Source organism: Ambystoma mexicanum, chromosome 6p (genome assembly GCF_040938575.1).
Source record: "Ambystoma mexicanum isolate Mex_15411 chromosome 6p, UKY_AmexF1_1, whole genome shotgun sequence".
NCBI classification, from domain to species: domain Eukaryota; kingdom Metazoa; phylum Chordata; class Amphibia; order Caudata; family Ambystomatidae; genus Ambystoma; species Ambystoma mexicanum.
In genome coordinates this window covers 624,943,209-624,965,963 of record NC_090935.1, presented here as the reverse complement: position 1 = coordinate 624,965,963, position 22,755 = coordinate 624,943,209, and the positions used below count along the sequence as shown (strand labels likewise).

Below are 22,755 nucleotides of genomic sequence, written 5' to 3'. Positions count from 1 at the left end.
AGGCGGACATGATTCCCCTTGAGGGAGTGAGGAAATGCCATCAGAGCTAACCTGATGGCCCGCCTGTTTATATGCTACCAGCATTCCATTGGTGACTAAAGGCCACTCACCTGCAGTTCCCCGGAGTGAGCGCCTCAACCCTTCCGAGATGCATCAGTGACTGCCTGGGGCCACAGAGGCCAGAAGGGATCCCACGTTTTCTCTGCTGGACCCCCAAGATAGGTCATTGGCCACTGACCTCGACACCTTGAGAATGTCCTTCATGGCATCAAAGTACTGGAACCACGGATCCCTCAACAGGCATTGCAGAGACTGCATGTGCAGTCTGGCCTGTGGAACAGACAAATGCAGGCAGCCATGATACCCAAGAGCCAGAGGAAGGAAGCTGCTGGTTGACTGTCGTGGCTCTGGAAGAGCTCGACCATTTGCCTGACACTTGTGACTCTTTCTTCGGGAGGGGAAGGGGACAATGTGTCTCGCAATCCGGCGTCCCACTACCCGAAGACCCCTCACCCAGGTGATCCTCCCGCATTGGTCCACCCTCAGGAACTGGATCCAAAAGCGATGGCCGTGTTCTGGCCACCTGGATGACAGATACCACCCCGGGACTAGTGGGTGAGACACCTTCTGGTTTCACACAGCTGGTATTCCCGTTATTTTCTGGTTCCCAAAAAATAATGGCGAGAAATATTGTCCCCTTCCCTGTAACACCTTTGCCCCATCCTATCAGATAGGTTACCTAGGAATTCTACCTTCTCTCGCCCTTTCCAACACAACACTTTCTCATGGACAGCCCGCTATGGGAGAAAATAGACTAACACCCGAGCAGTGTAACTGACATGTCCCAATGCATTGGTCAGGCGAGGTCAGGCAATTAATGAATTACTCACAACTGACTTCTAGTAAACTTACCCACATGCATAAAAGGCAGAGTACGAGAGCACACTCTGAGCGAGGCAAAGCAAATGAGGAAACAGCCAAACAGGAGGGGATCGCAAGGAGGGAAATTCTTTTGACCTTTCTGACAAGAAACCGTTACTTTCTAGAGCCCTCGAGATTAGAAAAGCGTACACCAGGAAACCAGGCTGAAGAATCCTGTATTGTGTGTCGGAGACACCCGGGGACTTTCTGCCTCACTAATCAAGGTGAGGTGAAGCAGCAGCCACTGTGGTACCGTCCTTGGCTCCAAGAACAAAGCAGTGTCAGTGAAATCAACACAGCTGGCGAGTTGGGGAGAACGATACAACACCAGTCTGTGTTGAAGCCAAGGTTGCAAGCAGTAACATTGTATAGCGAGCGCTGGCATGAACATTGTTAAAACGCGTGTGATAAAAGATGCAAGTAAAGCGGAACTGCTGATGAGTGTTTGACCTATGGAAAGCAAAATACAATACCATTGACATAATGGTCTGGCACTGAGTGGGTGCTCAATCGAAGATCTCTGTAAGGTATTTAGCTGAGAAGTGGCAGAAGTGAAAGTTAAAGGGTTGTATCAAGAAGAGAACAGAATTGTGAACCGAAGTGGTCCTTCGACGGGTGAAGGAATATCCTGCGCACAGTCAAAAGTCTTTGAATTTTACATAGTAAAGAAAGTTTGGAAAATGGGATAAATTTGGTACGAGCCCGAGAAAGGGAGACCAATAAAAGGTTTTGTGGTAAAGTGGGTCTGAGCCCGGCAGAGGGGGAACCGGGGAGTTAACAGTGAATCACCAGAGAAGTTGTGCATATGAGAATCCTGAGGAGAAAGGAACTTTGAGTGTTTGTTTGTCGCATCAGGCCCTCTGAAATAAGAGACTTTAAATGGCAAAGAGACTTTGGCACAAAAGGCCCTAATACAGAGATTTTGAACTGTATCCTCGTGCTAGAAAAGCCACAGCATGTGCTAAGCTGGAGTGTGCTGCCTTGTCCCGTGCTGAAAATGTGGGGAAGAAAAGCTAACGGCTCAACTATCCTGACATATAATTTCTTGAACACTTCTTTTGTATAACATTGTTTCCCACACCATTTGTCTTTAGAAGTAAGGATTGGCAATAGGTTTATTAGCATAGGCCCTTCTATTTTGACAAGACACCACTAGGACTGTATTATTATTTGATGGTCGTAGCTTGCTCCCATCTTTAGATTTAGGATTAGATAGGTGTTTTTCCAACCCAATTGAAGTTCAATAAACACCCCTCACCTGTGATCTCTGTTTGATACCATTCCTTCCTTACACAGCACAATCCTCACTGCTCAGGTGGCACTTCTTTCACGGCACCCTTCAATAACGGGGCTCTCAGTTCTTACTGGAGCTCCTGCCCCGGTTGCTGTTGAGGGAGGGGGTGGGGGATGGTCTGTTTGGCAGTTTGCTTAAAAATGGAAGCCCGTACCCCAATTCGATGAGCTGCAATGCCCAGGCATCAGAGATTATTCGGTGTCCACTGAAGCAAGTGCTAGGAAATTCTTACTCCCCCCCACCCGGGGAAATGTGTGGGGATAACTGAAAACGGCTTAGTGGATGCCAACGCCCCTGCCGCAGCTACTGCTGGGCTTTAGAGGCCCCTCTGCCCCATCCAGGATGCAATAAACGCCCATGCCCTGGCTTACGTGAGCTGTGCCCTACTTCCAAACAGAATGTACCACCTGTAGCCCCTTCCCCGAGAGGAGAGGCTGAAGGATTGCTTTGCAGGTTGCTACATAGCTAACACAAAAGAACAGGCAAAAACACATCTGTATTGTTTTTAGTTGCAGCCAATATGCGAGGGATACATCAGTACGAAAGAAGCTGCTTTTCTAAATCCTAAATTTAAAAAAATACCTGTCTTCTATGCATTGCCCAAAGTGCACAAGGGGACCTTGCCCCCTCCAGGACGACCGATAGTGGCCGGGATCGAATCTATCCTGGAACCACTGTCACAATTTGTAGATTTTTTTCTGAGGCCTCAGATCCCAAAGATGCGATCATATATAAAGGACACAATGAGCGTTTTAAATTAGACGTAGACTCTCTATATACAAACATTCCTCAGGCAGCTACACTAGAAATTGTAGAAAAGGTGCTTTTTGACCTGGTTATCTCGCCAGAGATCCCAATAGAGTTTATCGTACAACTAGCTGAGATAGCACTAACAAAGAATTTCTTTCTGTACAAAGACACGTTCTATCAGCAGTGTTCTGGCACAGCGATGGGGGCCACCTTTGCCTGTCCTTGGCCAACCTGTACGTCGCCAAATTTGAAGAGACACATATATACCAAGCATCGAATCCATTCATATCCCAGGTCACCCTCTATACTCGGTATATTGACAACGTCTTGGCCATCTTTACAGGAACCGAAGCAGCATTTAAAGAATTCCTGATTTGGCTAAACTCGAGGAATAGGTATCTAAAATGTACACACTGGGCCTCGTTACGAGTCAGCCGGTCCGGAAAGAACGGGGGTGGTAAAAATGCCACCACTGTTCTTTCCGGACCGGCTGATTAAGAGTCCTGCAGGCGGGAGGTGTCACACCCGCCAGATCTGACCTGGCGGGTTTAACACCACCCGCCTGCAGGCGGACATGGAAACAACGGCTCTGTCATAGACGGAGCCGGGGTTTCCATGGTCCCCATCTCCATGGAGTCCTATGGGACTCCATGGGAATGGGGATTTACCGATTTCCGCCTCCGGAATTACCGGGTCACTGGGGTTGTAATGCCCTGGTGATTCCGGCAATCACGGAGGCAGAATGGTAATACGAGTCCGGCGGTAACCTGCCGGAATTTCCGGCATGGTTACCGGCGGACTCGTAATGAGGCCCACTGTATATCTAAAGATACTATACATTTCCTCGATGTGGAAATAACAGCCAAGATTGGCAAATTGGCGACCACGGTTTTTCGTAAACCAACGGATCGTAACTCATTACTAAAATACTCGAGTTTTCATCCTAGAAGTCTCTGAGAAAACCTGCCGTTCGGCCAGTTCCTGCGCTATAGGAGAAATTGCTCCAGCCTACAGGAATATGACATACAGTCAAGAATTTTGACAGACCGCCTCCTGGAATGCGGATACCCCAAAAAAAACATAAAAACTCCAAGAAAAAGTGCAAGAAACATACCACGTGACATCACCTTGCAACAAAAAGAGTGTCCAGTTGGAGAGAAAACTATTACTGCAGTCTTCAGCTACTCTAACAAGATCAATCAAATCAAAAGGGAAATCATCAAACTATGGCCATATTAAATATAGGGCCAGTTAGTCTACCAATACATCGCTTTGCAATGAAAAAGAGAAGGAACCTGAGAGACACTGATAAATTCATACACACATACAGATGAAGCTACTGATCAGACAACATTATGGAACTATGTAGCTCCAAATGGTCATACACCATGTGGCCAATGCAATGTATGCACACTCACACAACGTACAAAAACCTTAAATCTAGGTTTGAAGACACCCTGGAAACAAAATTCTCTGACAAATTGTAACACACCCAATGTCATTTATATGATAAAATGCCCATGTGACAAAAAATATATTGGCATGACCACCAGGCCAGTAAAGAAACGTATTCAAGAGCATATGTCATGTATTAGGACCCAACGGGAAAATGCTCCACTGGTTGATCATTTTACCACGCTTAAACATAAGGCAAAAGAACTAGAATGGACAATTATAGAAAAGGTAAAGTGTCCAAGAAGAGGAGGTGATATAACCCATTTTCGGGTGTTCCGTTTGAAAACGGACCGATTGGGGCTAAATGAAAATATACCATGGCAATCATTAGCCATGATTACATAGGCTAGATATTGATCAAACTGTGTTTAATATATTGATGCTAATAAATATTGAGTATCCTTATAGATAACTGTCATGGCCCAGTGCCCTACGTGACCCTGTGCTAGAGGACACTTGGGCACTGTAGAAAAATCGACTCTGTCCTACGGACCAAACCCGTATGCATCTAGACACAAACTCAATCACGCGACATGGAAGCCTTTATGCATCTCGAAAGGAAGGAGTACAAGGTAAACCTCCTTTTCTTTAGTAGGCAGAAATCCGGGACCAACTGTGTTAGTTCAGAGCTGAGTATATAATATAAAACAATATATTGATTGCCTCTGATATATAGTGGGGGAAGCACTGTACCGTGCCTGACTTTGTCCAGGAGGAATCCATGTTTCGTATATTGATCCAGCCTGACTTCTGGATGAAGCCCTTACATGTAGAGATACGCCCATGTGACACATGATCCTTTAATCATGTGACACGGAAATAGAGCCCATAAGAGGACTCCCGAAAACAAACCACAAAGAACGTGTTTCTTTGCTGGCCGTAACTACATACAGAGTATGGCACTATAGGAACGACAAACAAGTAAGTGCTTGATTCGAACTCATATCTGGCTTAACAATAAATATGCAACACTCTGGAGACGAAATAATGCGAGTTTACTCTGTCGTGGAAGGTTAGGTTATACACCTAGCCGATGCCGGAGCGGCTCGCATTAGAAAGCATGCTGCAAATTTTGACGCGGCTCTAAAATACAATACCATTTATATCTGTTACAGATAAGGAGTGTGTGGACTGGATACTAGCATAACTTTTGTATGGAGAGTACATCCAACTACCAGACCACAAAGGGATACGCTATACAAGGTGAGTTTAACCCCTCCCTTTGATCCCCTTTTTTTCACTGAATGGGGCTTTCTCACTATAATTGGGTTCCCGCACGCCACACACACATTGGGTGAGACGTGATAAGACAGTACTAACCTAGTAATAACGAATAGGGCACAAGCTTTGGCCAAGAAGGAAACAAACAACCAGTCAACTAATTGTTTATTTAGCTAAATGTGGTGTTATTTTCAACAATTGTTGTACATATGAATTACTTGAAGTAATGTGTTGATTCATAACCAAGTTACTGGAAGACAGCAGCCTTGAAGTGACCATGGTGCATATTCTTTTTTTGCCCATAGGTTCCCTCCTAGACTGATCCAGTCCAATGACAACTATGGCGAGGTGGTAAAGTATTAATCCATCTGCCCAATTCTGTTTCTCAAATCTGGTCTACATTTCTGTGACGATACCAGTTCGGAGAGACTGAAGACTGTCCTGACGAAAGTAGCTCAATTTAAGTTTATGCCACTGAAACCGGTTTCTGTGTTTGCTACACTTAAAAGGCACACATTTGGCCTATTTTTGGAGTTTGAGCCAACTTTTTACCTATCCCCACTCACCGTCAGTTTATTACATCCACAGACGGAGAGTGGCGATTGTAATATCTTCTTGTTCTATGAAGAAAAAATATATTTTGTTCTCTTTTTTTCTTCTGTTTGTGTCTTTTTAACCCTAGCTCCCCAGGGCCAGTGAGACAATCTATGGATTATTAAAGTAGATATTACCCTAACAGATGTAGCACGTGTAGTTTCCCTGGTGCGCTTTTTTATTATATTTCTCTTCCAAATACACACACATAGTGGAAGAGAGTGGTATAGGACCAACAAGGCTGAATGTATTACAATTAATAGAAATTGTTATTCTATCTCTTATCCTATCCCTGTTAGATAGGCACTACACCACCGCAACCTAGCTTAGATATGGGATTATGTAGGGATAGTTAGAACTTTGTTCTATCCTTTCTGTCTTCCTTCACAGCCTTGTCTCCCAAAATAATAAATAGTCAAATCTTTGTCCTTAACACTGGGGTTTTCTTAATCTGGAGCTGTTCTCTGGATCGATATTGGCTGCAACTAAAAACAATACAGATGTGTTTTTGCCTGTTCTTTTGGTTTAAAATATAGATTGAGTAAGGGCAATACCCTGTAAATCTGATTGCTCTCGCCCCTTTGTTTGGTCAGAACCTTGTTACACAGCTAACACAAGCGATTTTTCATCGCCTTTCAGGCTGAAAAGGTGCTCAAAGTCGAAAGCAGCTTAGCTTGGACATTCTGCGAGAACACTGAGCTGTAAAAGTAGGCAGACCTCCTCACCACAGTAGAGGACCCCATTGCACGTCCAACACAATCTGCGATGTCCAGACCAGACTGCAGTGTTTGGCACCTCTTTGCCGCCATCAACCATCTGCAGAAACCCATCCCTCATCTCACCAGCCGGGATGTGCTCTGCTGCCTATCCTATGAGTCTCCACAGTCTGTGAGAGTATTTATCGAATGCACATGATGCATTGACTGTCTTCAAGGCTATGCTGCCCGAGGTTAAGATCTTTTGCTAGGGCATCAGTCTTCTTAGATTCCCTATCTGTAGTCATGTTAGAGCTGGGCATGGCTGGTCTGGAGCTTACTGTAGAGGCTTGCACTATAAAGCCTTAAGGCTTGGGATGAGACAAAAGAAAGGCTAGTACTTTTTTGTAATCTCTATATCACACAGCTGGAGTGGAACAAGACCTCAACCATAATGTTGAAATGGGGTCTGAGATGGCTGCATTAACGGGTAATGGCTTCTCTGTTTGTGGACTCTTATCAAGGATGTCAGTGCTGGAGTGCCCTTACCCAATGCCTCAACCATCCTCTTCACAGTCCTTCGGTATGGCGCATTAGGGTGACCTTAAGGCATGGCCTTCTGGGTGTCAAGATCAAGAAGCGCATCTAACCCCCTGGCGTTGATAAACCCTTTAGCAAGGGCAATCAAAACTACCTGATCGGTAAAGTAGTCCCACCCCCGCATTCCCGCACTCCCGCACTCCCCACTAGGCCAGAGGCCAAAAAGCACTTGGTCCCCCATCATCGAAAATCAACCACATCACGTTGAAGAATGCTGAACTTGTGCTGGTTTAAACGAACGATTGTCGGCACCGATTTCGACGTTTGCACCAGGCTTAACAGCACTGGAAACTCTGGGCCCTTTGGGACTATGGCTGGTTTCTCAGTAGTCATGGTCGCGCACAAGGGCGTATGAGCAGACTTGGCAACCTTGACGCCGGAATCTCTGGTGCAACTGCTGCCATAGGAGCCTGCAGCGTCAAGACAAGAGTCGTACCTGCTGCAGATGTCTTAGACATTTGGATTATTTGCTCCTTGAATACCTCCCACTCTTCTTCTGACGTGCCCGAAGTCAGGCAGATTTTACAGCGTTCCTCCGATGAATCAGGAGTCGTGCCTGCGTCGATTGCACTTTTTATCTTATGTGAGGAGGATATTTTGTAATCGGAATTGTTTATTTATAAAGCGCTTATACACAAAGTGAAGTTCTGCAAAGCGCTTCAAGGCGGGAAGGGAACAAGGGAATAAAGTAGTCATTCTTAGACCTTGAAGATTCCGAATGATCTAACAGCACTAACTAGCATACTAGGCCAGAGGCATTTCTACTGGTATAAGAGCGCGGCAAAGAGTGGGGAGACAAGGGGGGGGGGAGAGAAGGACATACAGAAACAAAGGTTGGTATATGTGCCTATGCATGAGTATATCAGGCACAACCAAGCTATGGAGGGGAGACAGATGGATGACAGGGCAGACAAACCTGCTAGGCTTAGTACAGTCAAGGTCGAGCAAGTCCACAGACAGGAGTCTGAGGGAGAGGGAGGGGGACAAGTGCGCCCAGCCCAGCAGGGGCCTGGGTTAAGTACAGAGTGGTTGTCACTCTCATGGAACATATTCCGAGTGCAGTAATACAGAGCAGAGTGCAGGGGCCCAGAGGCCCGTATTCCCAGTGCAGGACTGGCAAGGAAGTCTGGGACCTGTGAGGCTCTGGAGGTGCACCAGGCGACCAGTCAGCGAACTGAGTAGGTTGGGGAAGAGAAAAGGAAGGGAAGCAGGAGAGAAGAGAAAGTAGGTTAGCAGGGGAGAAGAAGAAGAAGCGAAGAGGAAGGTCTTGAGGAGTTTCCGGAACTTAAGGAGGTCCGGCTCAAGACAGAGAGAGGCAGGGATGCTGTTCTAGAGGGAGGCACCTGCAGAGGATAAGGATCTACCCCCCCAATTCTCTGTTTGGAAATATGGCTCACCCGCAGAGAGTTGGAGGAGGCCGAGCTGAGGGCTCTGGAAGACGTTGAATGGCTTTGGGAGTGGGAATGTTTCTTTGCTTTTTTACGATACCCGTCATCCTCTCCTTTTCGGGCATGGGGCCCTCTGTCTCTTGTTCCGATGACCAGATGGTAGACCGAGCTGGGGATTTTGACAGAGGGCGCTGGAGCGCTAATTTAGCTGATCCCTCCCCCCAACGACTTGGGATTCATTTGTAAGCACGAGCCGCACTCCTCGACACTGTCATATTTACTAAAACACCACAAGCAAATGCCATGCAGGTCGGTGATCGACATCTTGGAGTTGCAGTCTTGACAACCCTTAAACCTGCACGCCTTAGAAGCGAACATATTGACGAAAGGTACGGGGGCATAGTGACATAGTATATGTGGCGGCCGACGTCACATCCAGAGTCAACGAGTGGCACAGTCGAGTCAAGACGGATCGACCGTTGAGTCGAGTCGTACTAGGCCCCGTCGAAAAAGTTTCCGAGCAGTTGGCGCTGGAATGGGTACCTATTGGATGAGGAAGCTGTGGGAGAATGCAATCCACTGAAATTAATATACTACCATGTCTTTTATACCTATTTAAGTCTCTCCTAATTCCTGTTCAGAGCGCCACTATCAAACATTTAGAAACAAATCATTATGCTATTTATCTGGAAGAGCTTGGTACACCAAGTTTCTTGCTCTATGCGTGGTGATCTGGCATGCCCGTATCCATCAAGATATTATCAGGAAGTACAACTGTGAGTCCTCAATGATTGCCTCATCCCTCCTTTCTTTAACTCTAGGAAACTCATTGAAGAAGACGTTGTGGGCTGTTCTTTGCAATTTATGTTGTAGCCTCTGAACAGGGGGAATGTTTCATGCATCAACTTTGAAAAGATAGTATTTAAATCATTGAGCAATCTTGAAAGTATATATTTTTTTGTGATGCCTAAAAGTGTACAATGACAGTGTCCTACCTGTATTTACTTCTAAATGGCATACAGATCTGCAGAACGATCAAGACAAAGATGCTTGGGAGAAACTTTGGAAAACATCTCGGTTAGTGTAGCATGTGGAACAATCCTATAACATGGGTGCCAGAGTGGTATTTGATGCCTAACCACAACAGACACTTCACAAAAGGCAAATCAGGCCTATGTTGTGTGAATGAGAGCACTTAACTTCACATCTGGTGGGCATGCCCTAAAACTGCAGAGCTATTGGGATGAGATATAAACAGTGATCTATGATATTTCTGCAATTTGATTGCCTCATTCCCCTGCAGTCTGACTCTTGCGCGATTATGAAGGAGTTTCATGCACTATGAAATGTGGAATTCATTGCAAAGGTTTTATTGGCAGTAAGAACCACTATTGCTGCTAACTGGAAATCCCTACATGCTCCCACAGTAAATGATTGACTTGGTAAGCTATGGGACCCCATGATTAGGAAAAGAAAAGTTTGCACAGCACGATAAAGTACCTTGGTTTTAATGATCAAGGGTGAGCTTTTGAAATTTTACAATATCCAACAAAAATGATACTTTCCCTGTGGGACTAACGGTCTTGGGACTTCCCAATTGTGGATAAAATGAGGGAGCTGGAGCTAAAAGGTATGGCAGTTTCTGACCTTTTTCTTTGGAGATATTATATTATATGCTTGAACTGGATCCTTATGTTTTCGATCTTTGGGCTGCAGATACAGGTGTTGGTACGGTGAAGGTGTGTGGATATGTTGTAGTTATTTATTTGAGTTTTTACTGATCTGAATATGTTTGATATTTGCTGTATGTTGAAATGATGATAAAAAAATCTAATTTGAATAGAAAATGCGACATGTCAGATTCATAGGGTTATTGCCTCTCATTCCCGCCCCCCACATGCACTCAAAGATTTGGAAACAGTTACCAAACATGTCATTGGGTCCGACACATATAGGAGAAATTGCTCTTGATCTCTCAATCTCCTGAGCAATTTGTTGTACAGGTGCCGAAACTTAAACAGCTAACTTAATGACATAGCTATACAACTAGCTATACAAAACATTTTATGTTGCGAGAATATGATGGAAACCGATCAAATGAAACTAAAGAAATGAACTACAATTCATAACCACCAAAAACACAAGCTGAATTCAACTGGTCTTTATGCTCATGGAATACTAGAGGCCATTCCCATTTGTTTGACCAAATACCTCCTGTACTCGAATCCTTTCAAATTTTATGCTCCCAAGAAACGTGGATCATTAACACACCTTTCTGTGATGGATTCTTAGCCTTCCTGAACCCTGCTGTACAAAGAAAGCAAGCAAGAGCTTCCTCCCGCCTCCTTACCATGAGTAAAATCAATCCGGATTGGAGCTTAGTCGAGGCCGTGAACATCAACCCATGGACACAAAATACGATCATAAAGATTAAGAACAAACCCACTCAATTAAAACAAAATGTTACCAACACGTCCCTCTGCTGATTTATAGTGATTATGAACTTATACTGGAACCCGGTGCCGATTAACGATGATCATTTTCTAGATGGTATTTTTATGACCATCGACAATTTAGTCGCCAAATATCAAAACATCAATTTCATAATTTGCGGAGATCTTAATATCCATATATCCGCATCAAATGGCTTACCCTTAGCTCACAGCAACCTTTCGATAAGATCTCGCTGTTGGATCAAAGAAACAACCATCAGAAATTTGATCCTCACTGGGCAAACCGTAGACGATCAAAATCTTATGATACCTACTTGGTCTCGTGGGAATTCCAGTGCAATAATCGACTATATATACTTGTCTATGGGTCTCAATAATTTATTAGTGAAATCTGAAATTATCCAAACCACGAAGAGTGACCATCATATTCTCACAATACATGGCTCAGATTTGACTCCCCAGAGAAAGAAACAACACCTTCCACAGTTGGAGCTCAACAGTGCGAATACCAGACTGAGAATAAGCCAAAGACAATCAAGTAACTTACCGACTCTCTTCCAAAAAGCAAGCATGGAAGATACTGAAAAACTGAACTATGAATGGCTCCTGATTCCGTTCCGTAAAAAAGGGGCCCTTTGGAGGAAAAAAGATTCATAAACATCACTATAACCTTGAATTGGCAGAAGAAAAGAAAGTTCTGCAAAAAAATCTACGACTGTGGATAACAAATATCAGCACAGATCATATTCAGAAAATTAAAAGAGCCAAACAAACTTATTCCAACTGGAAAAAATCTCACACAATGACACTGCAACAAACGGATGCAGAAGCCATATTGGCCACCTGCAGAAACCGTAATACGAGAGAATTCTGGAATTTGATTAGTAACAATTCCCAGTTCCAGAATCAGCTTTTGTCAAACGTTCCTGAAAATAAATGGCTCCAACATTTTTCCACCCTCTATATAGCACAACCTTCAGATGATACCATTGCTGAAATATCCCAGCATAAGAAGTGGAAGCTAACTTGGGATAAACAGGAAATATTTGAGATGATTATCAATATTAATGCCTCACGTGCCCAGACAAACTTTCCAATGCCATTGTGAAACAGGCCCCAGAGATCTGGGTGAATTTGATGGACACACTTTTCGTCCAAATTGATAAACTAAATCAGATACCTACCACCTAGAAAATGGCTACGCTCATCCCGATTTTTAAACAAGGCGATAGGGGCGAGCTGTCCAACTACAGACTCATCGCCCTCTTGGATCCCTTGGGCAAATTGTTTGCTTCCTAAATGCTAAAAAAAACTTACTGTGTGGGTGAAACAAATAGATTTGCAATTCGACAAATGGGATTTTCAGCAAATGGTGGAACCAATGTGAACCTCCTTATCCTAAATCTCATCAAGCATGAATCCATACAGAATAACACTCAGCTTTGTGTAGCCTTCGTAGATCTTCACATGGCCTTTGATGCCATTAACAGGCAAAAACTGTGGGACAAACCTGTGGCTTACAAGTGCCCATTGGAGATTATCGAGCAGATTAAACTTCTGTATGCCAATACTTCAATCACCATCAGACTCTCAAAAGAAGGAGCTGTCACTGCTCCAATAAGGACATGGAACGGTCTGAAACAGGGATGCCCTCTTGCGACAACCCTGTACAACCTATTTACATCCGACTTTGAAGACCATCTAATAGTCAATTCACTCAACCCTCCAAAAATCAATTCTGTGCCGATTCAGAATATGATGTACGCGGATGACATTGTGCTACTAGACAAAACGACAACTGGCTTACAAAATAACTTGCGGGTGGTGGGAGAATATACGAAACTCAATGAACTCCAAATTAACGTAAAAAAAACAAAAATAGTGAAACTAACCAACAACTCAAGAAAAAACATCCGACGCCTAAAGCTCACATTAGATGAGAAAGATCTGGTAGAAGTGACTACTTTCAAATATCTCGGAATGATGATAAACCAATCTAAGTCCGAAAAAGAATGGTTGACCAGCATTGAAGGGCAAATGCAGTCTTTAGCTAGACAAGACTGCGTTCTCCACAGAAAATATGGAAAGTTCTCGTTCAAGCCCATTATCGCGTACTATAGACAAAAAGTCATACCCATTACAACATATGGGAGTGAATCAATGATCAAAGCAGCACAGATTGACTGGCAAAGGCTCAAAGCTTTCTTTTCGCAGAAAACTTTGAAACTTCCTAACAACTTCCCAATGGCTAGAATAAGATTTGAAGTAGTAACTCAGTCATTGGCATCGATCGTTCGATGGAAACAACTGGAACTATTTCGTAAGTTGCTGAACAACGATAAAACGCCAGCCATCCAAATACTTTGTGCCATTCCTAACGCAATGAATAACACAATACTGAAAGCTTGGGAACACGAGTTAGAAAAGCAACTAATAAACAAAGACATCTCCACAGAAATGCTAGTTCAGCGTTCACAACACGCTAAAGTTAAAATCCAGCAAAACGACTGGATGAAAACAATGCATGATAAATCAATGCACACTATGAATCTCCAATGCACCAGCGACATACGGGACATTAACAAACTCCCTAGATATTTGGCTCTCTTTATGGACCAAAATATTTGTGACTGTTTTATGAAATTTCACTTGAATATTATCCCGACTCGGTATAGGTTAGCGAAAACTAGACAAATACTTACGACTGATCAATTCTGTCGTTCTGTCCTGGATCAGAAAGTAAACCCTGCACCATATCATCATGCTCTGTCCAGCGCTCACACAAAAGAGAGGCCTCTTTGATGACCTCTTTAAGATCTCCACCCAGCAATTAGATACCGAATCCAGATGGACTTTGATACTGAGCGGCAATGACAAAAAAACTGATATATACCATTGTTCAGTTCTTTAATAACGTACTGGATCTGGCTAATCCGGTGTAGTAACCCAACTCAGATTGTTTCAGTGTTATATTTGATTTTCCTGTTCTATGAAGCTGTTTAGATTGATATAAGATGTGCAAACTTAACAAAAGAAGTGTAACCTTTTTCTAAAGAGACAAAATTAAAAGTTTATATATAAACTATATCATTTTCATTAAAAAAAAATGACATAGTTACATACCATCATGTCTGCCAGTGGAACAGACACAACCACAACTTTGTTATCATGGCGGCTTTGTATGTCCTGAATGTTGCCTCTACGTCGTGCAAGGTCAGCCAATACTACACTTATATAGTCTTCGCTCACTGTGATCTCAAGATTCATTAAGGGCTCCAAAACTTGCTTTTCAGCTTTCTTCAGTGCCTAAAAACAAACATTTAGAAACAGTCAGACATTTCAGGGGCACACTTACATTTTTGTATTGTTAGAATTGTGCATTGGCTTACAACATTTGACGCATATAGATGGGCCTTCAAATTGAATCTAAACAGGTTACCTATAGTACACCTCTATTTTCGACAGGTGTGCATGACATGGACATGCATTGTGGTTATTACATTTTGACTACATTTAGAATAAAACAAAAAAAATGAAAGGTGGATTTCAGTCAAGTGACACTATAACTGAATGCTTTGGTCCAAACAAAATACAAGCAGATCCTACGTCCATATGAAGCAGGTTTTGCACTTCTTCTGCCATAAAAGGAAAAAGATCTCTTGTTTCAGCTGTAAAGAACTTGAGGATGAAAAATAATTCAGAGTACAGTTCCTCCTCCTTTCTGTGAAAATATTTTTACAGATTTAGTACTTGCTTATTTAGTGGGCTAGGACGATGCTTACTAGGAAAGCCATTTATAAGCCAGAAACTAATATACACAAACGTGCATGCGTTCAGAAAAAAACATTGCCACAACGATATTACTCATTTCACTGACTTTTATAATGATGATAAAGATAATGATGTGTTATTTATATAGCGCCTTAATCCAAAGCATGAAGGGTTGAGTTAGCTCTGATGTTATTTGATCCTGTGACCTGTAGGTCTCTATGCGGGAGCAGAGCTCACTGAGCAGGCCTATCAGATGTGGTTCCCATTTGATTGATTATTTATAAAGCACATAATAACCAGACCATCCATCAGAAGGGCTGCAGACCATGCAGTGACGGAACAATGACACATTTACTGGAAGATGACTGGTGCCACATGGGCCCGAACGGTAAGGAGATGATCAGCCATACGTACATCCTAAGACAATGCGTTCCAAAGTTTAACAATTCAGAGCTGAAAGGAGCAGCCTAGGGGTTTGCTTACATTATAGCAAAGAACTACTGATATTAAACATTGTTTCTAGAACAGATATTTTTTCAAGAGTTATACCATTTTACCTTGTCTCAAAAATAAACCATACAAGGCACTGTGAGCAAAGGCGAGAGCCTTAAAGGTGATCCAAGCATTAAAATGCGGCCAGTGCAACCTCTCAGATAGGCAAGATCTGAGCCTGCTCACAGGAGTCTGTTCCTATCCACGCAGCTACATTTTGTAGGACCGAAGATGATGTAAGGGGTCTTCATTAGCACCCAGAAAAAGAACGTCCCAGCAATTGAGTAATCACTGTAGGTATGGTAGCACAGTTTGACTCTGATAAGAAGGGGCAATTTTGGCATAATGACATTAAATAAAGACTTGAACTGGAGATAGAATGTGTGTGTTGGGACATCCATAAAATGGGAGTAAAAAATGACTCCTAAAGATTGTGTGTGGCCCTGAGTATTTACTGGATCTAAGGACAAAAAGTGTTTATTTCGGTTTTAGTTGGTGAGTTGAAAGTAGAAGGAAGTACATTTTTTTATGGTTTTACACTGAGCCAGCTGTCCCTTGTCCAGGCTTGTGTGTTAAATAAGGTCTGAATGCAACTCAGTGTCTGTAAAATTACCTTAACGTTTCAATAATACTGTGTTTCGTCCTCATAATTGTGAAACGACACACCCTTCCCTATCAGCAGGTCATTGGTGAGGTGGGCGAGCAATTAAATGTGGTGGGAAATTATCAGGATCTTTGTGGGACTCGATATTCCAAAATGGCGGGGGTTATTCAAAACAGTAAGGTTTCCCTGAAAACAGCCTTTCATGAAGGAAAGAACGTAACCAAACCCTGGCCTTCGTAATGTCGAGGCAGAATTTCTTTTTGGGGGGTTCTGTTGTCCTATTTAATAGAGTCCCTAATTGTATGCTTTTTCCTCTTGATTTTCTTGGCTCCTGATCTTATTTTTGTAGTCAGAGGGATTGCTACTGTTGGCTCCTGGGATGGTTACTTTTTAATGACACCATTTTTGATCCTCGGGTGATTCTATCACCCTACAATTGTCTTGTGGAGTGAGCAGGTGGCAGGTGTTATTTAGTTGTGGCTTCATCCAGGGAACAGCTGTTTTTACTGCATTGATAGCTCAATGTACCAGGATGGTAGCCATTGGGGTATGTACGTTTTGTGGCCCTAGCTCCGGCCATTTTGTTTTGGGCCATCTCTTCATGGCCATCCCTTCATCTCTGTGGAATCTGGGGCAGAACTAAAATTGTGACTGTGCAAACATGGGCTCACCTTAAGCCCAACCATGCCCCCTCTAAAGTGGTTTGAACTGGCGTAGGCAGGTTTTCTGTATCATGCACCTTCAATAAACATCTTGTGTGGGTGGACATGAGAGTTGAGTGGTTTTTCACACCAGCTGGATTGGCTGGCCGAGAAAACCATTGTATGCCTACCTGGCATCTAACTTGAGGGCTGGCTTAGGTCTGACCAAAAATGAATGTGCATATTACAAACAATGAATTCGTCTGAAGGATTTCTCACAAGATGGGCTACTGATTTCCCAGGCAGGTTTGACCACATTGCCTGGGCCCTTTTTCCTAACCTCAGCATCTTCTTGTGGTTGCTTGATGTCCTTGCTGGGCTGGTCTTCGTGGTCCTCCCAGTCCTTCTTGCTGGATAGACTGGCTATCACATACTGGGACTGTTCCTGGGTCACTGCAGTGCTGCTTCCTGCAAAGTCCTCTTAGACCAAGCACCTCAAGGTAGGGAGCCTCTGTCGCACATAAATGTGGTGGATCGGCACTACTCTGCACCATCTCCATGTTCGTTCATCCTCGGTTGCCTCCAGCCATTGCTCCAATGGTAGAACCCGTATTTACTGGTTGGCTGCCCTGTTCTGATTCCCAAGCTGCCGGCTCATCCTGGTCAATTTCCTACATCCTCCAGGTGCATTCCTAATCACTGTTTTGACTTCTGGTCAGTGGGTTGCGGTCCTGTGCATAGCGGTCTTCTATTTCTTTCATTGTGTCATCGCTGGTCCAGGATTTAAGGCTCTGAGCCGTGGATTCTGTCTGCAGCACTGTGAAAATAGCCCTATAATTACTATGTGAGTGACATTGTACAAACCTGTCCCCAGATCCTTCGGTCTTTACATATTCTACAGAATCCTCTTAAGGGGTGCCATGGGTCTTGGAGAAATAGAGCTTTGTAGGCCTCCTTCTGCCATAGTTCGCCATTGACTTGCACTGGCATGAAACCTGCCCCACATTTCCTTCCTTCTTTGGAAAACTGGGTCCAAACCAAAGACTAGAGATATTCAAGGGGTTCTCTCCCCTTTTACCGTTGTTGTTGGTTGCTTCTTTGTCTGTACCTATGGGGTAGAGTAAGTATATACAAAGCTTTTTCCTATAATCATCGATATGCCTATGTACAATGGACAATTAATTCCTATGGGGAACTTCTACAAAATGTATAAACTCTTCCAAAAGAGACTACAGAAGGTAGAGGCTTGAAGTTTCATATTTTTCCTGGGTCACACTGGAGTCGCTGGAGTTTTACACCAAAGATTATCATCTTAGCATTTACCCCTGATTTATAACAGATTGAAATGTAAGACATCACTGCATTCAACTCCTGAATATTGCCATGCATTAGTGTTGCTGTGTTTAACTTGTATTACTTTGTATTCTACCATTTCTGGGAGTTTATTGAATCTATGGCTGTCTGGTATTGTTAGTGACATTTCATCCGGCATTTTGGTGACGTTTCTGGGCATTGAATGGAAGTTTTAACCTCTTCTGTCCTTACAGGTACTATACTGCGTATATGGTTTACTACACGTCTAATAAGGTTTAAGTTACTTACCTGTAACTATTGTTCTCCAGCATGGATTCACATGCTCATGAATATTCTCTGTCGTCAGGCTGGGAATCCTCGATAAAAGAATGTATCTTTTTTACTTTCACTTTATTTACTGTATTTCTCCTCTAAACCAATCACTGTTCTCTGGGACATACTGCTCCCATTCAATGACAGTCCTCTCCCTAAACTCCACCCCTGGTGGCCATCTTCAGATTTGGTAAGCACGTAAAGTGACATTATGAACCAGGTGGAGCCAGAGAGGGGAAGGAAGGAGGGTTCACATGTGAATCCATGCCAGACCCATACTGGAGAACAATATTTACAGGTAAGTAACTTAAACCTTCTCCAGCATGGGGTCTGGCATGGATTCACATGCTCATGAATAACGATTACACAGCAGTACATATACACAACCAAGGGAGGTGGCAAGGCTCAACAGAAGCAATAACACACTGACCTCTGGAACAGACTCACTTCAAGCTAACAGGTTGCGTAGCACTGCTTGGCCGACTAGGTACTCTTCCCTGGAATCCCTGTTGTTGCAGTAGAACCTTACAAAGGTGTGCATGGACCTCCACGTAGCAGCCCTGCAGATGTCGAGCAGGGGCACAAAAGAGGGAAACGATGTTGCTGCAATGGCTCTAGAGGAGTTGGCTCTTGGTCGGCCTGGCAGCGGCCTGCTCGCCAGTCGATGACAGTGCATGATGCAGCCGGAGAGCCACCTGGAGATGGAAGCCTTCGATGAGGCTTTCCCGTGATATACAGGTGCAAAGTTGAAGAAAAACTGAGAAGTCTTCCGAAAACTCTTTGTACGTGCCATGTAGAACTTTAAGGCATGAGCCACGTCCAGCGAAGGCAAGGCCCTCTCCGCTATCGACGATGGATTTGGGAAGAAGGGGTTTGGCCTTCTGGGCCGACTGACTGTACCTCACCTTCCTCGGCTGTCCTGATTTGCGCCAGCTCGCTCGCAGGCCTGAGGGCATTCATTCTATCGATATAGCCGGCTGAAGAACGCATGGAGGCAGCCGCTGGCGGTGGCAGGAGCTGGTGGGAGGAAAGCTGGCGCTGCATCTATAAAGCACCCAGGGCCTTGCATGACCTTATCATGTGAGCTTGCCTACTCCCATTGGGCTTGCTGAGGCCCTACATGACCATTTGACTGTTCAGTGGGCTAATCTGACCTTCACAAAGGATGCACTTCTAATGAGCATCACCAAGGCGAAAGATAGGCAGCCCCCACAGCATGCAGGCAGGACTGTGGGGCTAGCCTGAGGAGCAAGTTAAACGATCCTGGAAAATATTCCCAAGCGCAAGTATAGTACTGTCATGCTGAGAAGATTTGCATGTGCATGTCTGCTTCTAGCCAGAGATGCATGGCCTGGGGCTTGATAGTTACCTGTGGCTCTAATTGCGGAGTTTTATAAGGGGGCAAGGCGTGGCGGATTTGGGTTGACAAAGAGATACCCCCCCCTCACTTATCTCCCGAGCAAGCATTCCTTTAGTGCACAAGGGGCTTTGCGATCCCTCCTCCAGCCCGAGTAGCGATGGTGTCTGGCATGGGAAAATCCAAAGCTCCCACATCTGGGAACATTAAGCAGGTGCTGGCTACGCAAGAGGTGCCTGCTAAGAGCCCCAGTTGCGGACTAGTGCCCAGATCCACACCCTGGCATCTCAGTCCTCTCCATGTGGGGACCACTCTGTAATGCCAGCAACAAGGGCGGGCATCAAGACCATGCTGACTGAACTGACGCTCGATCTCAAGCAAGAGATCCAGGAGAGCATGGATAAGCCGAACATTGCAGTCATGGATCTTCAGTCCCGTGTTACAGGTGCAGAGCCCAGGCTTGAAGAGTTGGATGGTATGTCGACCGAGCAGGCCCATGAACAAGCTGTACTGTCCGAAAGGATAGAGGCCCTGGAGCAGCGGCTGGAGGCGGTTATGATTAAGCAGGAAGATGCAGAAAACAGCTCTAGATGTAATAATATTGGGATTAGAGGGATCCCCAGCCAGATACTAGACCAAGACCTACATTCTTACATCGAGGCCCTGCTTCGCTCCATATTGCAACTGCCAGAGGCTGAAGATCTGATCCTGGACACTGTTTCAGATTAAAAACGGCTGATGCGTCCCCCGTGCCCTACATTTATTAGAGGAATATGGACATCTCTCAGGATTCAAAGTGAACAAGTCCAAATCGATACCGTTTACGCTACAGCGAACGAAAGAGGAGAATGAATCAAAATTTCTGCCCTTAGGCCTCAAGCTCGAACACTCTACTCTGAAGTACCTCGGTATTCACATTACCAAAACTCTGGTGGAGCTATATGAAGCCAACTTCCCTCCCCTCCTCCAGAGCTTCTCAGCTGATCTAAAAAGGTGGAACAAATACACAATCTCATGGTTGGGACGGGTCAACGCCATCAAAAGGGTATGTCTACCCCGGTTCTTGTACCCCTTTAGATTTGCTACCTGTCGAGATACCGAATTGATTTTTTTCAGGAGAGTGATGACGAGGTTCCTCTGGCATGGGAAGAAAGCGAGGATCGCGTACAACACTCTTACACTCCCCAAAGACAAAGGGGGAGTAGGCCTTCCAGATCTACAGGCATATTATAAAGCATCCCAATTACGCATCCTCATCCCACACTTACTTGATCAAAAACATCTTCAATGGGTTCACATGGACAACCACTACTTCTCCCCGGCAACAGTATCAGAATGGCTGTGGACCCCACGCAACAGAATTCAACGCAAAATCAGAGACCACCCAATATTGAGTACCATATGGAACATGGCGACCAGGTAAAGAGATGCGGAAGATCACCACATGGCCATCCCCACTCAGCCATCTCTGGTCTCCTGGCATCAACGACCACATACCCAATGTAGGAAGATTCCAGTCTTGGTATGAGGCGGGCCTGGAACGGGTGGGCCAGTTCCAGAGAAAAGACACTTTCATCTCACTGCCGGAACTAACTGAAGCTCTAGGAATAGGCCCTCTATCCACCTTCCAATATATACAGATAAAAGGTGTCCTAACAAAACCTGAATGGAAATCCAACCTGGCAAGGGACCTTGCTCCGTTCGAAAGACTCCTAGACTCTAAGTCCGATATGAAGGGTCTAATATCTGTAATGTACAAAGAGCTAATTGAAGCCGGAGATGGCTCCACAGAACAACTTAGGACCAGGCGGGAAAAAGATATCGGAGGCGAGATAAACCCCGAACAGTGGGATACAATGTGTAAAGCTGCATCCAAAACATCCATATCGAGCCAATATAAATTGCATGCCATCAAACTCCTACACAGGTGGCAATATGACCCGCTCAGACTCTCCAGAATGTTCCAGACCACGAGTCCAAGATGTTGGAGGGAATGTGGCGAAGTAGCTGACTACTGGGTTATGTGGTGGTCCTGCTCATACATAAAAGTGTTTTGGGAGGAGGTCCTGGGATGGATAAAGGAAATTGATGGCATACAAAGGGGCTTTGACCCCCTCCTAATTCTCTTCGGCCTGGAAAATGAAGAAGACGACTGGATCAGATTAAAAGGACTGGCCCCACACCTACTGCTAGCTGCCCGTGCGCTGCTGGTAATAAAATGGAAATCCAAAACATTACCGAGTAAAAAGGAGTGGATCAATTTGGCAACCAACATCTACACGATGGAAATGATCACTGCCTCCCTACACAACAAAGCATCCCAATGTGAGATCCTATGGCTGGACTTCGAGACAAACACCTATCAATTTCCACAAACATTCAAACTGAGGACACCTTAAGACCTTAAAGCATGCCAGAGAACGTACGAACTAACACACCTAGACGACGCAGACCCAGTACCTAAGAAAATACCACAACGAGGGATTAACAACCACCCTTTACACCCGCACTAAATATGGAATGAAGACTTACTGATGTTCGCCCAACCACCGGGGGAGGTGGGGGATGGACAAAGATTATGTTTTGTTATATGTTATGTCTATGAAACAGAGAACTGGATGAAGGCAATCTAAAACACAAGGACTAAAACTCTGCTCTTTTAATGTAACCACGTGCTAATATTCAGACATGATGTAATGTATATTATTATTTTTTTTCTTTTCTTAGTTCAAAATCTAATAAATCCAAATTTTTTAAAAAAATTAAAAAAACGGCTGATGCCCAGACATGCTCACAAGGGTGAATTTCTATGGTTAGAAGGAGCAGGTGATGTGGAAGGCCTGGAACTCTAGGGCAGTCCAGTATACATGATCTGACCTGGTGCTGTTCCAGG

The 22,755-nt window shown here is 44.3% G+C and overlaps 1 protein-coding gene across 2 annotated transcripts in view; it reads right to left on the bottom strand.

Annotated features, from left to right (window-relative positions):
- The window catches only part of GFM2 (GTP dependent ribosome recycling factor mitochondrial 2), a 925,389-nt gene that overhangs the window by 53,800 nt on the left and 848,834 nt on the right, over positions 1–22,755 (bottom strand). For both annotated transcript variants that reach the window (XM_069627482.1, XM_069627483.1), the window contains exon 20: positions 14,495–14,677. In XM_069627482.1, the coding sequence (XP_069483583.1) occupies positions 14,495–14,677 (183 nt within the window). The remainder of the gene's footprint in view (positions 1–14,494; positions 14,678–22,755) is intronic.